At 47.6% G+C, this 20,980-nt stretch overlaps 1 protein-coding gene across 7 annotated transcripts in view; it reads right to left on the reverse strand.

Moving 5' to 3' along the window:
* The window catches only part of RNF213 (ring finger protein 213), a 680,515-nt gene that overhangs the window by 199,723 nt on the left and 459,812 nt on the right, over positions 1–20,980 (reverse strand). For all 7 annotated transcript variants that reach the window (XM_063928518.1, XM_063928521.1, XM_063928520.1 and 4 more), the window contains 3 exons: positions 15,461–15,568; positions 12,698–12,936; positions 10,530–10,671 (listed from right to left, as the gene is read on the reverse strand). In XM_063928518.1, the coding sequence (XP_063784588.1) occupies positions 10,530–10,671; positions 12,698–12,936; positions 15,461–15,568 (489 nt within the window). The remainder of the gene's footprint in view (positions 1–10,529; positions 10,672–12,697; positions 12,937–15,460; positions 15,569–20,980) is intronic.

The following is a 20,980-nucleotide window of genomic DNA, read 5'->3' on the forward strand; positions in this document are numbered from 1 at the left end:
GTGATAGTGGCCTTGGTGGTTTGAGAGTGGAAGGGGGAGCCCTCTAGTATTAGGTTGAATACCTTCGTGAGATGGGAAAGTAGCGAAGGTTGGAAGGTTTTGTAGTATGACATAGGAAAGCCATCTGGGCCAGGGGCTTTAGACGGTTTCTGAGATTTAATAGCGAAGGCGATTTCTTCCTCTGAGATAGGCCTGTCCAAGCCCGACGAGGTCTCTGGGTCTAAACGGGGCAGGTCACATGATATCAGGTAGTCGGGGGTGGGCGGGTGGGTTTGGTCAGGAGTGGGCAGTCTATCTGGGAGATTATAAAGCCGCTCATAATAAGCTTTAAAAAGGGAGTTGATAGTGGAGGGGTTATATTGGAGTGAGCCCTTGTCATCTTTGACCGCTGAGATGGCGGATTGTGCTTTTCGGGCCCTCAGTCTGCTGGCCAATAAGGTGTCAGCTTTGTTGCTCTTTTCATAGAATCTTTGTTTCAGCCAGCGGAGTGAGTGCTCGGTTTTTTCGGCCAGCAAAGCGTTCAGGGCCGCTCTGGCAGTGGTAAGTTGTGTGTAAAGGGGACGGGAAGGCCGCTGTTTGTGTTGGGTTTCCAGGTTGTGGACCTCTTCTGTGAGGGAGGTCAGTTTTTGTTTATGTTCTTTATTTCTGTGTGAGGCGTAGCTAATGATGTGACCTCTGATGACGGCTTTGTGTGCTTCCCATATCAGTGGGGTGCAAGTGGAGTCAGTGATGTTCAAAGTGAAGTAGTCTGCAAGGGCAAGTCTGAGTTTTTCCTGAAATTGGGGAATTTTCAGTAGTGTTTCGTTTAAACGCCAGGCCGGTCGGGTTGTCGGGGTGTCAAGGAAATTAAAAGTGGCGGTGATGATGGAGTGATCTGACCATGGGTTGGTGATGATGGATGAGTCGGATATGTGCTTGGAGGCCTGGGTGCTGCAAAAGAAGAGGTCGATACGGGAGTAAGATTGGTGTGGACACGAGAAGAAGGTGTAGTCCTTGGACGTAGGGTTGAGGGCCCGCCAGACGTCAATGAGACCGGATTCCCGTGTGTGTTTATTTAAAGCTCGGGATGAGGGGTCACGGTGTGGACGTGACTGGGGAGTGGACTTATCTAGTTGAGAGTCCGGGGCGGTATTGAAATCTCCACCTATTATTGTATAGCCTCTTCTGACTTTAGATAGTGCGGAGAAAAAGGAGTTGAAGAAGGACGCTTGCCCGGAATTAGGGGCGTAGACAGTGTCTATAGTGCATTCTAGGTGTCCGAGCCTACCCGTTAAAATGATGAACCGCCCATCTTTATCTGTATGTGAGGAACCCAACACAAATGGGATTTTAGAGTTTACCAAAATGGCCACTCCATTGTGTTGGGTTTGGCTCAAGGAGTAGAAAGCCGTCGGGAATCGTTTAGAGGTGAGGGCAGGGTGTGACTGGAATTTAAAGTGTGTCTCCTGAATAAATACTATGTCTGCTTTGAGAGTGCGAAGGGATCGGAACAGGGAGGAACGTTTCTGGGGAGTGTTGAGGCCCTTGACGTTCAAGGATGCTATCAGCAGGGGCATTGTGAGTTGTGGTTAAGAGGAGGAAGTGAAAGGGAAGGGGAGGAGAAGAAGGAGAGAGAAAAAGTTAAGAGGATAGAGAGAAAGAGGTGAGAGGAGCGGGGGGAAAGAAAAAAAAAAAAAAAAAGGGGGGGGGGGGGGGGGGGGGGGAGATCCGCGCTGAGGAACCTCACGACCAGCGAGGAGGAACCAGCACAGGAATTAGGACCGGTTGGTCCAAGGTGGGGAAGCACCGGGTGATTACCGTACTCCCTCCTAGGAGGTAGGGTGGGGGGGGAGTGTGTTTATAAGTAGGAGTTCGACAACATGAACTCGTGTGTTGAATGGAGTGGATGAGGGATCATGGCCCTCCAGTGGTGGAGTTAGTCAGAGAGTGTGCTAGCATTGGCCTTAGGGGAAGAAGCATCAAGGGGAAGTGATGTAAAACAAACGTATAAGCAGTAAATAACATAACGGTAACATAGTTTAAGTAAAAGCAAAGCAAACAAGGCAGAGTCGTGTACTTCAGCCAGTTCCCTATATGCTCCAGCGTATTTTCTTCAAAGGTCGGTTCACTCCCTATGGGGGTGATCTGAGTCATAGTCCCGGGGATATCTAGTGTGACCAGGGCCTTGACATAAAAATAGTGAGTTTGAGAATAAGGCAGAGGGGTCTCATGGCACATTCGGGGCCAATCCATTGCGTTAAGCACTGTCTGGACGTTTTACCCCGGGTTGGTCAGTATGCTTCTATGGAGCAAGAGGTGTAGGTGACCTTCGAAGTGAGGAGAGTTAGGTCGCCTGGCGGGTGGTGGTCGCCACCTGTGCAGAGTCGGAGTCCTCTAGATGTGTTAAGAAGTCTCTGCCCTCTCTGGGGTCCCGGACGATGAGGGTTTTTCCGTTGAAATCAATCAACAGCTTGAAGGGGAACCCCCAGCGATATCGGATTCCGCGTGTGCGGAGCGTGGAGGTTAGATCTTTTAGCTCTCTCCGTTTGAGCAGCGTGGAGGGGGCCAAGTCCTGGAAGAATTGTAGCCTAGTATTTTCAAATAGAATGTACGGCTTGCTCCGGGTAGGGTTGAGTACCAGTTCTTTATCTTTAAAGTTAAGGAAGCGTAGGATCACATCTCTAGGGGGATCGCCTTCTCGTGGTTTGGGCCGGAGAGCTCTGTGGGCCCTTTCTAGTGGCAGTTCGCGGGAGCCTAAAGTTGGAACCACGGTGGAGAATAGTTTGTGTAGATATGTTTCGAGGTTCGCAGGGAGGACGGATTCCGGAACATTCCGTATGCGGAGATTGTTTCTTCTCTCGCGATTCTCCAAATCCTCATTCTTATCGCGTAGTTCCGAGATGTCTCGGATAAGATAGTCAATGTCTCTAATAGTCTCGCTCTGCTCTTTGTGTAGGGTGTCCTGACGGGATTCAAGTTTGGAGGTCCTAGTGGATAGGGACGTGATGTCCGATCTAATGGAGGCAACCACGTTATCTAGTTTGGACTCCAATGATTCCTTGAAATCCATGATGAGCGATTTCAAGGCTAGGATGTCCTCTTTAGTTGAGAGAGCGGGGGATGAAGATGAATCTTCCTTGTCGGACACCGAAAGGCTAGGGGAGGGGGGTCCAGAGAGCGAGGATGATTTGTCGTTTTTGTCGGCTCTGGTGAAGTGCTGGGTTATGTCCGTCCCCGCCCGCTTTCTAATGGAGGCGGTGGATTTAGACATGGTGGTAGGCTGTGCAGGTTAGAGAAAGTATTGGAGCGACTTGTAGAGATGTGCAAACGATGAGGCCTAAGGGTTAACCGCTGGAGGGCTAGATTATGGTATGTTCAGTGGGGCATGAGGCCCGTCAGTAGTAGTGTAGAAGAAGGGACGCAAGGGGTAGAAAGACGCCCCGCGGGTTGTGGCTGTGGGTGGACTAGCAGTGGGCGGGGGGTAGGTATGGGCTCCTTTTGTTGAGGCGACCTCCTGGCAAAAGGGAGAGCTCGTAGTAGATGCGTTGTAGCAATAACTACATAGTGGGGCTGTATTTGTAAGATATGAGAACTACCGGCAGGGTATGTGGATTTTTAGCCAGCTGCGTGGCGTTCTGTGCTGGTTCTCAGTGCTCCAGAGGGTATCTCGTAACAGCAGGGGGGGAGATGGCCGCTGGGGCTCGTATCGTGTCGGTGGGGGTGAAATGCGGCACCCTTAGCCGGGTTACCTCGTAGAATTGTGGGTCGCAGGCCAGGAGAGTCCACCTGCTAGTGGTGTCCAGTCCCAGGGGACATCGGAGGAGATGGTGCGTGATCGATTGTCGGTGCCACGGCGTGTCCAGGTGGTCAGTGGGCCAGGCGGGGGTTGGGAATGAGCAGCTGCTGTTCTTGCAGAGAATGGGTGTATCTAAATATATAGTGACCCCCGGCTGGGGGGGGGAGGGTCCGCTATCTCGGCCGCAGGCTCCTCTGGTTCTGTTCTGCGGCGGTGGTGGGCTTTGGTTAACTGCGGGAAGGCCCACCGGCCAGGAGTCACCACGAGGGGGGCCGGTTGTACGGATATAGCAGCAGCAGCAAAGCTACAATGCCGTGGGTAGAGGTCAGCGAGCCCCTGATTAAAGTGTTAGGAGCCTCTGAATAGTTGGGGGGGGGGGGGGGAGAGTCGTGGCAGTTGCGGGTGGCCAGGTCTCAGGTTGATTATGGTGAGTAAACGGGCCCCGGCGGGCCGCCACAGGATATAGGTTCTAGGCCGCGTGGGGGGGGCAGACCACGAACCGCAGCGAGGCCTAGTGTCTCTCTCGGCTCCGTGCTCCAGGGTGCACAGGACGGGGAGCAGGGTAATTTAATTTATTTATATTGCCAGCCAAAAGATGGCCGCCGGCTGGCAGATGGAGCCGTCCTGTCCCTCGGCTCCTCACAGCGTTTACTGCCGCTGGTGCGAGGGGTCAGCGTCGCGGGACCGACAGGAGCACAGCGCCGGGTCCGAGCACCCCAAGGAAGCTCCCCAGCGTCAGCCCCAGTGTCAGACTGCTCGGCGGCGCCAGTCGCAATATGGCCGCCGCCACCCACTGCAGCACTCACCCCGTGTAGCTTCAGCAGTCCTCGGTCCCCGGGCGGCTTCCCGACTGGCCGGATGATGATTCCTGCCGCAGAGGGCGACGTCCAAGAGGAGGGAGGCTGTCCGCGATGTATGACGGGCCGTCCCGGATCCAGCTGGCCGATCGCTTCAGCGGCCTGACCCCGTAATCGAGGTCCCGGTCTGAGGCCCGCCGTTAGGCCGTGTCTCGCGGGAGCTCCGGGGACCGTTTCCTTGGTCCGCGGCTGCAGCAGATGGGGCAGTAGAGGTAAGGGGAGAGGGAGGGATGAGACCCGATGCCGCGCTGATGTGCAGGTGGGGGACTTACCCGCCGCACTGAGCCGTCTCCGCTTCCAGCTGTATACGGCCTCGGTAGCCGCCGCAGGGTCACAGGACGGGGCCGCCGGTTTCAGGGGTGCCTCCTTCCGACAGTCCGGCGTGTATGCTCGTCCTCCTGGCCTCCTCAGACGGCAGTCCCGGTCCGCCTCACTTCCGGTGGGGCGGAAGGTCGCACCACAGACCCCGGCTTCTTGGGGAGGGGAAGGCCGCAACCTGCAGAAGCCCTGATAAGGGCACCCCGGCTCCGCAACCGACTCCCTCCGGTGCTAGCTGATGTAGAGAGCAGGTGCACACAGTAAGGAGCGTGTGGTGACCTGCGAGGTGATATCTTTAGTTAGTTGAAGTCCAGAACCGACAGGAGCCCTCACAGTTCACCTCCTCTCGGCTTGCTAGCCAGGCCACGCCCCCCGATCCTGGGCTTTTTCTGACGGGAGAGAAACCTTCTTCCGTTCCGTGTCCAGAAGCATGCCTAGAAACGATAGTCGAGTCGTTGGAACCAATTGTGACTTTGGCAGATTGAGAATCCATCCGTGCTGTTGGAGCACTTTCAGGGAGAGCGACACATTCTTCAGCAATTGATCTCTTAATCTTGCCTTTATCAGCAGATCGTCCAAGTATGGGATGCGCAGGAGCACCATCATTTCCGCCATCACCTTGGTGAAAATCCTTGGGGCCATGCAAAGCTCAAACGGCAACGTCTGAAACTGGTAATGACAGTCCTGTACAGCGAACCTCAGGTACTCCTGATGAGAGGAATATAGGGGGACATGAAGGTATGCATCCTTTATGTCTACTGACACCATAAAATCCCCCCCTTCCAGGCTGGATATTACAGCTCGAAGCGATTCCATCTTGAATTTGAATTTTTCCAAATACAAATTCAGGGATTTTAAATTTAAAATGGGTCTGACCGAACCATCCGGCTTCGGGACCACAAACAGGGTTGAATAATACCCTTTTCCTTGTTGGGCCAGGGGAACCCTGACAATCTCTTGCTGCAGGCACAGCTTTTGAATTGCAGCTAACACTACTTCCCTCCCTTGGTGAGAAGCTGGTAATGCCGACATGAAAAATCGGCGAGGGGGCACCTCTTCGAATTCCAGCTTGTAGCCCTGGGAAACAATTTCCATCGCCCAAGGATCCACGTCTGACCGAACCCAGACCTGGCTGAAGAGTCAAAGGCGTGCCCCCACCGGTGCGGACTCCCTTAGGGCAGCCCCAGCGTCATGCGGTTGATTTTGTAGAAGCCGGGGAGGACTTCTGCTCCTGGGAACTAGCCATAGCAGGTGTTCTCTTTCCTCTACCCTTACCTCTGGCAAGGAAGGAGGAGCCCCGACCTCTTCTGGACTTTTGCGACCGAAAGGACTGCATCTGATACTGTGGAGTTTTCTTTTGCTGTTGGGGAACAAAAGGCAAAAAGGTAGATTTACCCACGGTAGCTGTGGAAACCAGGTGCGCGAGCCCCTCCCCAAACAACATTTCACCCTTGTAAGGTAAAACCTCCATATGCTTTTTTGAGTCCGCATCACCCGTCCATTGTCTGGTCCATAAGGCTCGTCTCGCAGAAATAGCCATGGCATTGGCTCTAGAACCCAGCAGTCCAATGTCTCTTTGAGCATCTCTCATATATAAGACCGCGTCCTTAATATGGGCCAAAGTTAGTAAAATGGTATCCCTGTCCAGGGTATCAAGGTCAGCTGACAAAGTATCTGTCCAAGCTGCAACTGCGCTACATACCCATGCCGACGCAATTGCCGGCCTGAGCAAAGCACCAGTATGTATATAAATAGACTTTAACGTAGTCTCCTGCCTGCGGTCAGCAGGATCCTTGAGGGCCGCTGTGTCCGGAGACGGCAGCGCCACCTTTTTAGACAGGCGTGTTAAAGCCTTGTCCACCCTGGGAGAGGATTCCCAACGTATCCTGTCCTGCATAGGGAAAGGATACGCCATAATAACCCTTTTGGGAATCTGCAGTCTCTTATCTGGAGTTTCCCAAGCTTTTTCAAATAACTCATTAAGTTCATGGGACGGGGGAAAGTTTACTACAGGCTTCTTCCCCTTAAACATGTGTACCCTCGTGTCGGGAACAGATGGTTCATCAGTGATATGCAAAACATCTTTTACTGCAATAATCATACACTGAATACTTTTTGTCACCCTAGGGTGCAACCTTGCTTCATCGTAGTCGACACTGGAGTCAGACTCCGTGTCGGTATCCGTGTCTACTATCTGTGACAAGAGATGTTTCTGAGACCCCGAAGGGCCCTGTGACTCGGTCCAATCCGTGGATTGACCCCCTGTTGTCTCCCTGGACTCAGCTTTGTCCAGTCTCTTATGTAATGATGCCACACTTGCATTTAACATATGCCACATATCCATCCACTACTGAGTCGGCACCGCCGACGGGGACTCACCACTCATCTGCTCCACCTCCTCCTTGGACGAGCCTTCTGCTTCAAACATGCCGACACGCACGTACCGACACCCCACACACACCGGGATAGAACTATAAGGGGACAATTCCCCACCAAGGCCCTTTGGAGAGACAGAGAGAGAGTATGCCAGCACACACCCAACGCCCACTGACACTGGAAATTTACCAGATAGCGCTTTTATGTTATAATAATAACAACCTATACACTCACTGTGCCAATAATTGTGCCCCCCGCCTCTTTTTTAGCCCTCTGGTCTGAGTTCAGCAGGGGAGAGTCCGGGGAGCCAGCGTCTCTGCAGCTTCTGTGGTGAAAATGGCGCTGGTTAGTGCTAAGGAATCAAGCTCCGCCCAGCGGCGGGCTTCGGTCCCGCTTTAATTTACAAAAAATGGCGGGGGTTCATAGATTTACTGCCTCCGCAGTCTAATACCTCCCAATATGCCAGTCCCGAGGTTTATTGCTGCCCAGGGCACCCCCCCTGCACCCATCTGTGCCTGCACTGTGTGTGTGTTGTGGGAGCAATGGCGCGCAGCGTTACCGCTGCGCGCTTACCTCAGTGAAGATCTGAAGTCTTCTGCCGCCTTGAAGTCTTCTTTTCTTCTAATACTCACCCGGCTTCTATCTTCCGGCTCTGCGAGGAGGACGGCGGCACGGCTCCGGGACGAACGGCAGGGTGAGACCTGCGTTCCGACTCCCTCTGAAGCTAATGGTGTTCAGTAGCCTAAGAAGCAGAGCCTATCAGTTAAGTAGGTCTGCTTCTCTCTCCTCAGTCCTACGATGCAGGGAGCCTGTTGCCAGCAGTGCTCCCTGAAAATAAAAAGCCTAACAAAATTCTTTAATCAGAGAAACTCAGGAGAGCTCCTCTGTATCCACGCATCCAACACTTCCCCAAAGAGAGCCTGACCTGTGTATGGTAGGATCTCCACACCTCTCCTGGATTCCGTGTCGGCAGACCACTGGCGCAGCCAAAGACCTCTGCGAGCTGAGACATACATGGAGGATATCCCCGTGGCCATCGAACCCAGGTCTTTCATGGATTCCACCATAAATCCTGCAGAATCCTGTATGTTACGTAAAAACAATTCAATGTCACTTTTATCCATTGTATCCAAATCCTCAAGTAATGTGCCTGACCACTTTACTATAGCTTCAGAGATCCATGCACAGACAATAGTAGGTCGCAATATCGCCCCTGAAGCTGTGTAAATGGATTTGAGCGTAGCGTCAATTTTGCGATCAGCTGGTTCTTATAACGCGGTAGATCCCGGGACAGGTAAAACCACCTTCTTTGACAGTTTGGAAACAGATGCGTCAACTATGGGTGGGTTTTCCCATTTCTTTCTATCCTCCTCAGTGAAGGGAAAAGCAACCAGAACCTTTTTTGGGATCTGGAATTTTTTCTCCGGTTTTTCCCAGGATTTTTCAAATATAGCATTTAATTCTTTAGACGCAGGGAAGGCTAGCGAGGCTTTCTTATTGTCAGTGAAGTAAGCCTCCTCAACCTGCTCAGGTGTTGTGTCAGCAATATTCAACACATCTCTAATGGCCTCAATCATCAACCGCACCCCCTTTGCAAGAGATGCCGTCCCCCGCAGCACATCCCCATCACCGTCTGCTGTGTCAGAATCGTTATCAGTGTCATCTTGCTTAAACTGTGCAAGAGTCCGTTTTTGAGAGTGTACATTAAGGGGCCCTGAGGTAACAGAACCGGACCAAACTGCCATAGAGTTCTGTGAGACCTGAGTTGCAGACTCCGTCTGTGCAACTCTAGTAGAAATCAGAAAAATCATACCCTTAAGAGAGGCTAACCATTCAGGCTCCCTTGCAGGGATCTGCGCTAAAACAGTGCAATCCTGATTACATGGAATGGGATCATCTTGAGAGGAATTATCCTCTGCAGCATATGACACAGAGTCCCTAGACATGGCTTTTGGGAGACAATAAACACTCCACACACACACACACACACACACACACACACACACACACACACACACACACATGGAAAGGGCAGACAGAGTTTCCCCCCAAAGAATGCCAAGAGAGCCACAGAGATCAGAGCAAACCCACACACAGCGCTTTCAAGGTATAGGGGAACCCCTACCCAGCGCATACTGTGCACCTTAATAGGTTACACAAGTATGTATATATGGCTTCCCTTCCTTCTATAACCCCTTGGTACCGTAATAGATAGCTAGAGTTGCCTTTGGAGGGACAGCTCTCCCTGTCAGCGCTTCTGCAGGCAGGAAAATGGCGCTGAACACTGCTGGGTCTGCTCTGAGGAGAAGCTCCGCTCCCTTTCATGGCGTTGCTTCCCGCTCTGCTGAAGTTTAAACTGGCCTGAGGAATTGTGCTGGCAGCGATCCGGGGGCCCTGACAGGCTTTGTGGACTGTGTAGGTGCTGGCTCAGGGCGCCCCTCACAGCACCGCTCCATGTACCGATGACCCCTGGAGCGCAGTTAGTACTGCGCTCCCTACCCTGTTGCCGCCATCTTCACACTGGCTCCCTGATTGCCAGGGGAGCCGGTGACTAACTCGCCACTGAAGTCTTCTGGCTCTGTAAGGTGGTGGCGGCATGCTGCTGGGGTGAGCGATCCCCTATGGCGGCGAACGATCGATCCCCTCAGGAGCTCAGTGTCCTGTCAGTGGAGATAGTGGCTCAGACCCCGCAGCGCGGACACTACTCCCCCCCCCCCTCCCCCCCCCCCCCACTTAGTCCCTCGAAGCAGGGAGGCTGTTGCCAGCAGCCTTCCTGTGCCTAAACTCTAAAAAATAAAAAAAAATAAAAGAACTCCTACGGAGCTCCCCTAGCTGTGACCGGCTCCTCTGGGCACATTTTCTAGACTGAGTCTGGTAGGAGGGGCATAGAGGGAGGAGCCAGCTCACACTATTAAACTCTTAAAGTACCAATGGCTCCTGGTGGATCCGTCTATACCCCATGGTACTAATGTGGACCCCAGCATCCTCTAGGACGTAAGTGAAACATTATTTAATAATAATACAAATAATAATAAATCTTGAAAACAGATGTACACAAGCAAGCTGACGGGAAATGGAGCTATATACAGATAAATGCAATATCATTTTAAGAAATGGAAAATGCAGCTATACACATGTCACAAGCTGAAATCATGTCATAAACAAGTTTCTATAAAAATGATAAATAGGTAACAGAACGATACCTGTTATCTCATCCTGTGTGCTCAGTAGAGTTATCAGGATCTCAATCCTCCGGGTGCTGCGACTGCTTACATTCCCATCATCTCTCAGCAGCCCTATAGCGCACTGCACACAGCTCCGGATAAGAGTGGTGGTGTCCAGCATCTGCAATATGTGCACAGACCAATATTATCAGGAAAGAGATTGGATACAGGAAAATCCCACTACATGAATAAACTGTGTTACATTAGCTTTATGTGTGTTAAAAGCATTCAGTGCCTACATAGGAGACAGCCATTATATGAGCTACAGTGTTTCTCCGATGAAGAAACTGGCTCTACTACTTTTATGCCGGCGCTTGGGATCCCAGCGCTGGCATGCCAGTAGCGGGGTGAGTACAAAAGTGCCCGTTGCGGGCTCGCTATTTATTCTCCCACCAGGGGTGTCGTGGACACCCCAAGAGGGAGAATAGTTGTCGGTATGCCGGCGCCGGTATGCTGAGCGCCGGGAACTCGCCAGCCAGCATATCAAATGCCTCCCGAAGAAACTATATATGGGAAACTTTAGAATTCCTTCATGAAGTGTTAGGGTGGAATTCAATTGCGGGCGAAGACATCGCAGGTCAAATCAGTGCAGCAACAGTCACACTTTGCGGCAGTCCATTCTCATACCAAACTGCTCACACCCCCGCAGAGTTAAAAGCAGATTTATGCAAATTCGTCCGGATGGGCGATGGGCGCGAGACGCAGTGCCGTTGCCAGCGTTTAAATGCTTTGGCAACAGCAATTTGCACCCTTCGCCTGCAATTGAAATTTCCCCTCAGTGTAGTCCGTGTTCATAGTTACCAGACCTCCTATGTTAATATAATAAGATAAATGTAACATTCTAAGAAAATGACACTAAACATTTCCATATTATACAAAACACACACAAACACCAGGACTATGTTAATCTGTGGTACTATGCCACGGATACGCTCATCAGTACTACTATGCAACTGATATGTTCATATGTGGTACTATACCACTGATTCGTTCATCTGTACTAATACATTCGTCAGTACTACTATGCCACTGATATGATCTTTGTTGGTACTAAGCCCCTGATATGATCATCTGTAGTACTATGGCACTGATGTGTTCATTGGCAATACTATGCCACAGATATGTTCATCAGTAATAATTTGTCAACTGTAAAACATAAGCAATGATATGCACCAGCACTAAGAGTATGTGTGTGACAGCAGAAGTAATGCCAGAACTGATCGGAAGCAGCAGAACTACCTCTATGTCTGTATGTTATTACCCAGTTTTATTCTATTACTGTTGTTCCACCTGTAAAGCACAACGGAATATGCTGCGCCATAAAAGAAACAGTTAATAAATAACGCCGAGTTTTAGGTCATTCTGAGACAATACCTCTGCACAGAAGGGCTAGTAGCAATGCTCTCTATCAATAAACAGGAATACTATTACTGATTAACAGAAGCACTAGTAGTAACAGCCCTCAATAATAATGCAACTACTGATGGGCAGCAGCACTAGTAGTAATGGCCTGATCTATGATATCAGTAATAAAAAGCAGAAGAATACTCATATTGAGGCTTCTGCAAATCCTTCTTTCCTTATTAATATGATGCTCCATTCATATGGCCACCGTTGCCAATGTCGCCTGTGTTTCCACTGCTGATTGTAGCACTTCCATGATAAAAGTGTATGTTAAATTCCAATTGGTCACTGCAAGAAGCCAATTAGGAGGAAGAGACACTCGAGCTTGCCACACATGATAGTGTGGCAGGCTATAACCAGAACAGGTGAGCTGCTGAGTGGTTATAGCAAAGTTCACTTCTGATGAAAGACAAATGAACTCAGAAAAAGGGCCCATTATAACCTTGCCATTACTATTCCAAACATGGTAGGCTGACCAAATATTTATGAAAATAAAATCTATCAAATCACTAGTAACCACAGGTTTCAAGTGCCTCAGAGATGTCAATGGTGACTATAGAGACACGGCTCGCCCGCCCGGCCGAGTCCCAAATTCCTCTGCCTCTTAGCAGATATTTATTGTTGTACCCATGTTACAGGATTCCCTCTGACTCATCCATAACTAAAAGTAAGAGACTGTCGTCGTCGTCCCCAACACACACATCCAGTCACCACATTTTTCAATGATTCTCATATTTTCCTACATCCTCAGATTTGGGTGATGCCACATCTGTTTCCATCTCATGGTCTTCATTTATTTCCTCTCCAGTCTCCATTCTGTCAGTCACTTCAGTATCTATCTCCATTTCCACCGGTTTGGATTTCTCTAGGTTGATGCTAGCATCTGTTGCGCTGTCCTCATTGACAATGCCCATCTCCACTTCCATTTCTGAGTCTGCTATTTTGTTTTCACTTTCCTTTTCAGGTTCTTTTACTGTAGATTCTGCAAAGCAAATGAAATAAATGTAAAAAACAAAAACCTTAGTAATAATCATCCTTTACCACCATAGTTTGTAGCTAGGGCTTGCCGATAGTAAATACAAGGCTGCTAGCTGTGCAATATGACAATGTGGTCGATCATAAGCCTCAATGATATAAATAGCTATATAAATAACGGGTAATAATGATATAAGGCTGAAGGGGAATGTGTTTCCCTTAATGTGGCCCCATGGGCCAATCACTCGGCACTAACTCTGGTCTAATAGTGCAGTTATACGGACAAGAATGACAACATTAATGTTAAAAAGTCGGAATATTATAATCACAGATCCACGTTTTTGTGCAAACAATTTGCAATATTTATATAATTATATATTTAAATAGTAACATAGTACTAAGCAGCACTTTACAGAGACTTTTTAGTCAGTCACATTAGTTGCTGTGAGCTTGCAATCAATGGCCTAGATTTATCAAGCCTTGGAGAGTGATAAATTGCACGGTGATAAAGTGCCAATCAATCAGCTTCTAACTGTCATTTTACAAACACAGCCTGTAGTATGGCAGTTAGGAGCTGATTGGCTGGTACTTTATCACTGTGCAATTTATCACTCTCCAAGGCAACAATGCTCTACGACACAAACACACATACAGTACACTAGGCTACATTCTATCAGCAGCGAAATAAACGACTACAGTATTATGTGTTTGGACTTTGCTAGCACACTCGAGAACCCAGAGGAAAACCATGCAAGTACAGTACGGAGAGAATATAAAAACCCACACAGACTGTGCCCTGGTCAGGATGAAACCCATGGCCCCAGTGCATTAAGGCCAGAATGCGAAACCATTCCACCACCACAAGAAATATCTCAGCTTACATGGCCTCCTTACAATGAGGGAAAATGTCAATGTCTGAAGCGTATTTCACACGAAAGATAGAGAGACAGCGCTGGAGAGATACAGGTCTGCACAGAAGTAATCACTTGCTAGTAATCAAAGGACAGATTTCTGTTTTTTTTCAGAGCCTCTGCCCTTTGGCACATGGTCACTCTCTGTACTCACACTAAACTACTCTATGTGTGAGCTTCATCTTATATAAATCTTTAAGACCACAATATTCCTGCATCAGTGTAACAGAAGCCTCACGTACTGTAACTATTCCATGTTATTAGGAAATCTGCTGCTCTCACATCACAGGCAAGTGGATATTATCAAGGGTATTCAAATAATGGGTCTCCCTCACTTCTCCCTTCCAGAAATTCTTTGCACAAAAATATTGCAGTATTCAATTAGATGTCGCTCATAAGTTGACAGTTCAGAGTATAATAAAGCAGGACCCAGAAAGGATCGATCCAGAGCCGAATTCAGGGGTCAGGCCGCCCCTAGGGACACTACTGCCTGCCACCACCCCCTCCCCCTCTTCATCATGCCATTGCCCCCGTCATTTCGGATGCCAGATCGCGGATGCCTCAAGGCCACCAAAGCAGCCCAACCTCACCCTACTACCAAATCCTGGACCACAATTTGCTGCCCATTGTCTTACCCCCATAATTTCCAAATAAAAAATAAATATATATATATATATATTTATATATAGAATCCATAACAGCCGGCACTCCATAAAAAAAGTTGCAACTAGTCTCCGTGCCTGAGTATATCAAAATACACATTTTCCAAAGCACAGCACTGGAGACTTTTGTATCGCAAAGAAGATCTGTATTACAGATAAACAGCCAAGTGTGCCACCCCTCCCCCCCCAGCAAATGCCGCCCCCAGACATGTGTGCCTCACGCGCCTAGTGGGAATTCCACTACTGCATAGATCTGTTGTTTCGTCCCTATCAGATTCTTAAAGACCAGTAAGGTCTAAAAAAAATTCATATAGCAAAACCTTTCTCCTTATGAATGGAATATACAGCAAGCTCCTCTGCACGGGCCATTTGCACTCCTGTAGTGCTGAGGACTAGTGGGATTGGCCTTTAGCACTTCTGTGAAAAGCTTGGGACCAGAATTATTTTGGAATGTTTGCATATCATAAAGAGATTTCTTGGGGATGGGACCCAAGTCTAAACACGAAATGCATTTGTTTCATATGCACCTTATACACACAGACTGAGTGTAATTTTATACAACACTTTTGAGAATTGTGTACCTGAAATAAAGGTTGTGTACACTGAACACTCAGGAAGAGAGGTGTCACTATCTCAGTCGCACACAAAAAGTTGGATTTCGGTATATTTTGGATATCGGATTTAGGAGACTGCCGGTCACAACACCGGCCCCTAAATCCCGCCCTTTCACAATCCCGATGGTCGACATGCTGACCAACAGGACTATTCCCACTCGTGGGTGTCCACGACACCCATAGAATGGGAAATAGAACCTGTGATGAGCATAGCAAGCTTGCTGCACTCGCCCCCACCGCAGGCATTCTGCTGCTGGGATACCGGCGTCGGTATGCTGATCGGCGGTCACGCATACCCAACCTACCTAGCACTGAAGGTGTTAAATGGACTGTTCTAGACTTACCTTCACTGTGGAACAGTTGGCTTATGGTGAGATTCTGAAATCCCGTTACATCTGTCACCATATCCTTGGACTTCCTCAAATCATCAATGTGTACAGACTTCCACAACCCTGACACATACAGACAACACAATGAATTAGGAAAAGTGCTCTACAACATCCAAACACAAGATTAATGAAGGCAAAGGTCTGATTGGCTGCGGGGTTGTAAAACATCATGTTCACTTATTTAGAAAAAAAAGTCACTGGTTTCATCTACACACCTTTGTTTATTATTTATTTATTTTTATTTATTGTATTTGTTTGTTTATTTTTCTTAGCAACAGGTCACGCTTTTACAGGTACCTTATGCAGGAGAATAGTGATCCAACATTTGCACACAAGCTCTGTACTTAAAGCAGATGCAGAGGTTATGCATTCAAAATTCTTAGTAGGGAAACCCAATTAGGTGGAAGTAGCTCACACACGAAAGTAATTGCGGCGATATGCCGCATTTATGGCGCTGAAGGGTTTCTGATCGTAGCCCCATTGGTGCTGACCATTTTTCTTCAGATGCCGCATCATTTAAACAGTAGTAACTGCAATTGTAGCAGTATTACTGCTTATCGTACAACAATGGGGGGTAATTCCAAGTTGATCGCAGCAGGAAATTTTTTAGCAGTTGGGCAAAACCATGTGCACTGCAGGGGGGACAGATATAACATGTGCAGAGAGAGTTAGATTTGGGTGTGGTGAGTTCAATCTGCAATCTAAATTGCAGTGTAAAAATAAAGCAGCCAGTATTTACCCTGCACAGAAACAGAATAAGCCACCCAAATCTAACTCTCTCTGCAAATGTTATATCTGCCCCCCCTGCAGTGCACATGGTTTTGCCCAACTGCTAAAAACTTTCCTGCTGCGATCAACTTGGAATTACCCCCAATGAGTGAATGCAGTATAGCAAATGTGGGTGTTATTTTAATTATTCAAAAAAAATATTCAATGTTTATAAATGACAAAAAAAATAGGATTTTGATAACCTACCGGTAAATCCTTTTCTCCTAGTCCGTAGAGGATGCTGGGGACGACATCAAGACCATGGGGTATAGACAGGATCCGCAGGAGACATGGGCACTCTAAAGACTTTTCATTGGGTGTGAACTGGCTCCTCCCTCTATGCCCCTCCTCCAGACCTCAGTTGTAGGAACTGTGCCCAGGGCGACTGACATTTCGAGGAAAGGAATTACTTAACTAGTGGTGAGATATCTACCAACTCACATCCTCAAACATGCCGCACACATGGCATTCAACATAGTTCATTCCTGTTGGCGTGTGTTAATTGCAGCAACATGCTGAAACCAGGATAACACAACTTGTGTAACTGTAATAACTAAACTGCAGGTAAAGTACGCACTGGGACGGGCACCCAGCATCCTCTACGGACTAGGAGAAAAGGATTTACCGGTAGGTTATCAAAGTCCTATTTTCTCAAACGTCCTAGAGGATGCTGGGGACGACATCAAGACCATGGGGTCTATACCAAAGCTACAGTGCGGGCGGAAGAGTGCGGATGACCCTGCAGCACCGATTGACCAAACTTTAGGTCCTCATCGGCCAAGGTGTCAAACTTGTAGAATTTTGCAAATGTGTTTGACCCTGACCAAGTAGCTGCTCGGCAAAGTTGTAATGCCGAGACCCCCGGGCAGCCGCCCAGGAGGAGCCCACCTTCCTAGTAGAATGGGCCTTCACCGACATCGGTAACGGCAATCCAGCCGTAGAATGAGCTTGCTGAATCGTACCTCTGATCCAACGCGCAATAGTCTGCTTAGAAGCAGGACACCCAATCTTGTTGGGAACATACAGGACAAACAAAACCTCTGTTTTCCGTATTCGAGCTGTTCTAGCGACATAAATCTTCAAAGCTCTAACCACATCTAGAGACTTTGACTCAGCGTACGTGTCAGTAACTACTGGCACCACAACAGGTTGGTTTATGTGGAAAGAGGAAACCACCTTTTGAAGAAAATGTTAACGAGTTCTCAACTCTGCCCTATCTTCATGGAAGATCAGGTAAGGGCTCTTGTGGGACAAGGCCCCCAATTCAGACACCAGCCTTGCGGATGCCAATGCCTAAAGCATCACCACTTTCCAAGTGAGAAACTTCAAATCTATCTCCTGAAGAGGTTCAAACCAATCCGATTGAAGGAACTGCAACACCACATTAAGGTCCCATGGTGCCACTGGTTGCCCAAATGGAGGCTGGATGTGCAGAACCCCTTTCACGAACGTCTGAACTTCTGGAAAGGAGGCCAATTGTTTTTGAAAGAAAACTTATAAGGCCGAAATCTGGACCTTTGTTGACCCCAATCTAAGGCCCGCATCCACATCAGCCTGCAGAAAATGGAGAAAACGTCCCAACTCAAACTCTTCCGTAGGAGCCTTCTTGGATTCACACCAAGACACATATTTTCTCCAAATACGGTGGTAATGTTTAGACGTTACTCCTTTCCTGTCCTGAATAAGAGTGGGGATGACTTCCTTGGGAATACCCTTTCGGGCTAGGATCCGACGCTCATCAGCCATGCCGTCAAACGTAGCCGCGGTAAGTCTTGATACACACACGGCCAGAGCCGGATTAAGGAGGGGGCCATGGGGGTACATACCCCGGGCCCCCCTTTCTAAAAGGGCCCCCCGCTATGCGCCACAGATCGGATATTTCTTACCTATCCGATCTGCAGCGCTCCCAGCTCCCCGCAGCGCTAGCAGCCGCCAACGCCGCATAGCACACTAGTACAGGGCAGCTGAGCGACGGCTCAGCTGTCCAATAGTGTGCGAAGCAGCAGCCTGCGGCTCAGTCATTGGCTGAGCGCGCAGGCTGCACAGCGCAGGGAAGAATGAAGACTTCCCTGGCAGCGTGGAGGCAGAGGCTCTCGTGTGTCTCTGTCACTGCAGCCTGAGCAAGTAAGGCTGCCTGTAGTGTTTTATTCATTTCTGAAGGTATAAATTTACACAATGTAGGCTCTGGGCCACACACTATATATATATATATATATATATGTGTATATATATATGTATGTATATATGCATATATATATGTATATGTATATATATATGTATATATATATGTATATATGTATAGATAGATAAATGTGGTTTGGACCGGCACTCCCACGATTGTACGCAGCTGCCCTGGTGCCCTCTGAAAAAAGTTCAATTGCATGTACGTAGTAAATACTCAGCGGCACTCAGAGTCTGTTCAGTGGTCAAAACTTGTATTAAAAATTACTGAATAATCCTTATTTTTGATACAAGCTTTGACCACTGAACAGACTGAGTGCCGCTGAGTATTTACTACATATATATATATATATATATATATATATATATATATATATATATATATAAACAACATGCAGGTCCGGCTCTCCCATTATCCAGTCCAATAGCGCTGGGTGCCTCCACAAATATTAGAATAAACACAGCTGAAGGTGCGGCACTCCAAGCGACATAATAAAAAGACTTACATCTGTGTTGAGGACAACGTTTCAATGCTTTTACTTGTGCATTTTCATCAGGTCAAGTGAACAACAATCAAAGTGCTTACCTAAAAATCACTTCAGATCCTGTACTAGCGGAAACCCAAATGAACAGTATGATCAGCAAATTTCTGGCTAGAGGCTACCCATCTACACTCCTTGAGCAAGCCAAATTGAAGGCCCTGGCCACAGATCGGTCTACATTATTACAAGCTAAACCTATAACTAATGAGCCCAATGCAATCCTCCCATGGGTGGGCCAATTTAGCCAAGCGAGTAGTGGCATTAACCAAATTTCTAAGAAAATGTGGCATATAGTACAATCCGACCAGGAACTTAATTTGGGACATACGAAACTTATGTCATGTTATACCAGACGGCGCAACATTAGGGACATGCTTGTTAAAGCAGATATCTCCCCAAACCCACAGAGATTACTGCAGGCTAATTCCAGAGGGTGCATTAGATGTACATGCACCACATGTCAATTCATGGTTAGTGGAAAAAGCTTCCCTCATCCACTCACGGGTAGAGCTATGTTTATTAATTACACATTAACTTGTTCTTCGAAATTTGTAGTGTACCAGATATTGTGCCCATGTGGGTTGTCATACATAGGCAAAACAGAAAGAATGTTTAAAGAGCGTATGGCAGCCCACCGGTCGGCTATTAAGGCGGCTATTGTTAAAGGTTCGAGTGACCAGCCGGTCGCACGACACTTTGCGGTGGCACGACACCCGTTGGTGTCGTTGCGGTATCGGATGATCGATCACGTTCCCCCCCTGATCCGGGGTGGTGATAGATGCCTTAAATTGCTCCAATGCGAAACCAGGTGGATTCACCGCCTGGGGACCCTGCACCCTAGAGGCCTTAATGAACATTTAGGTCTAAATGTATTTTTATAAGCTCTAGGTCTAGAGGATACTATATAGCCGTAGTGATTTACCAATATCTTTTACCTGCAGCATTTGTGCCATATTGACCGTTGTGCTTACACATACAGGGTCTCTATACAATATGACCCAATATAGCCACATAGTTCGACTGTCATTATTAGTGTGTTGCGGCTGCAAGACATATGGTACATGTAGATAACATCTGCCACATATGGTTATTGTATGCTGTTATATATGGATCTAATGTTATATTTATAACTAGCCCCTAGTGCTGGTCTTGCTGTAGATCTATTTATATTCATGTTGACTGATATGGTTGCTCTGTCTATTACGCACTTTAATGATGTTCATGTTGCATTGTGTATTATTGTTGCTATAGTAACCGGCTGTGGGTAATGATGTCATGTGGGAGCGCCGACGGACCGGGCGTGTGCCTGTGCTCCGGAAGCGTGGTGATGGCGTCTGCACACACTATTTAGGTAAGCACTTTGATTGTTGTTCACTTGACCTGATGAAAATGCACAAGTAAAAGCATTGAAACGTTGTCCTCAACACAGATGTAAGTCTTTTTATTATGTCGCTTGGAGTGCCGCACCTTCAGCTGTGTTTATATATATATATATATATATATATATATATATATATATATACACACATACATACATACATATATATATATATATATATATATATATATACACACACACACGCACACACACACACACACACACACACACACATATGCAGGTTGAGTATCCCTTATACAAAATACCTCTGGTCCAAAGCATTTTGGATATCGGATTTTTCCGTATTTTGGAATAATTAGATACCATAATGAGATATCATGGTGATGGGACCTAAATCTAAGCACAGAATGCATTTATGTTACATATACACCTTATACACACACAGCCTGAAAGTAATTTTAGCCAATATTTTTTATAACTTTGTGCATTAAACAAAGTGCGTCTACATTCACCCAATTCATTTATGTTTCATATACACCTTATATACACAGCCTGAAGGTCATTTAATACAATATTATTAATAACTTTGTGTATTAAACAAAGTTTGTGTACATTGAGCCATCAAAAAACAAAGGTTTCACTATC

This window comes from Pseudophryne corroboree, chromosome 6 (assembly GCF_028390025.1).
Source record: "Pseudophryne corroboree isolate aPseCor3 chromosome 6, aPseCor3.hap2, whole genome shotgun sequence".
NCBI classification, from domain to species: Eukaryota; Metazoa; Chordata; class Amphibia; order Anura; family Myobatrachidae; genus Pseudophryne; species Pseudophryne corroboree.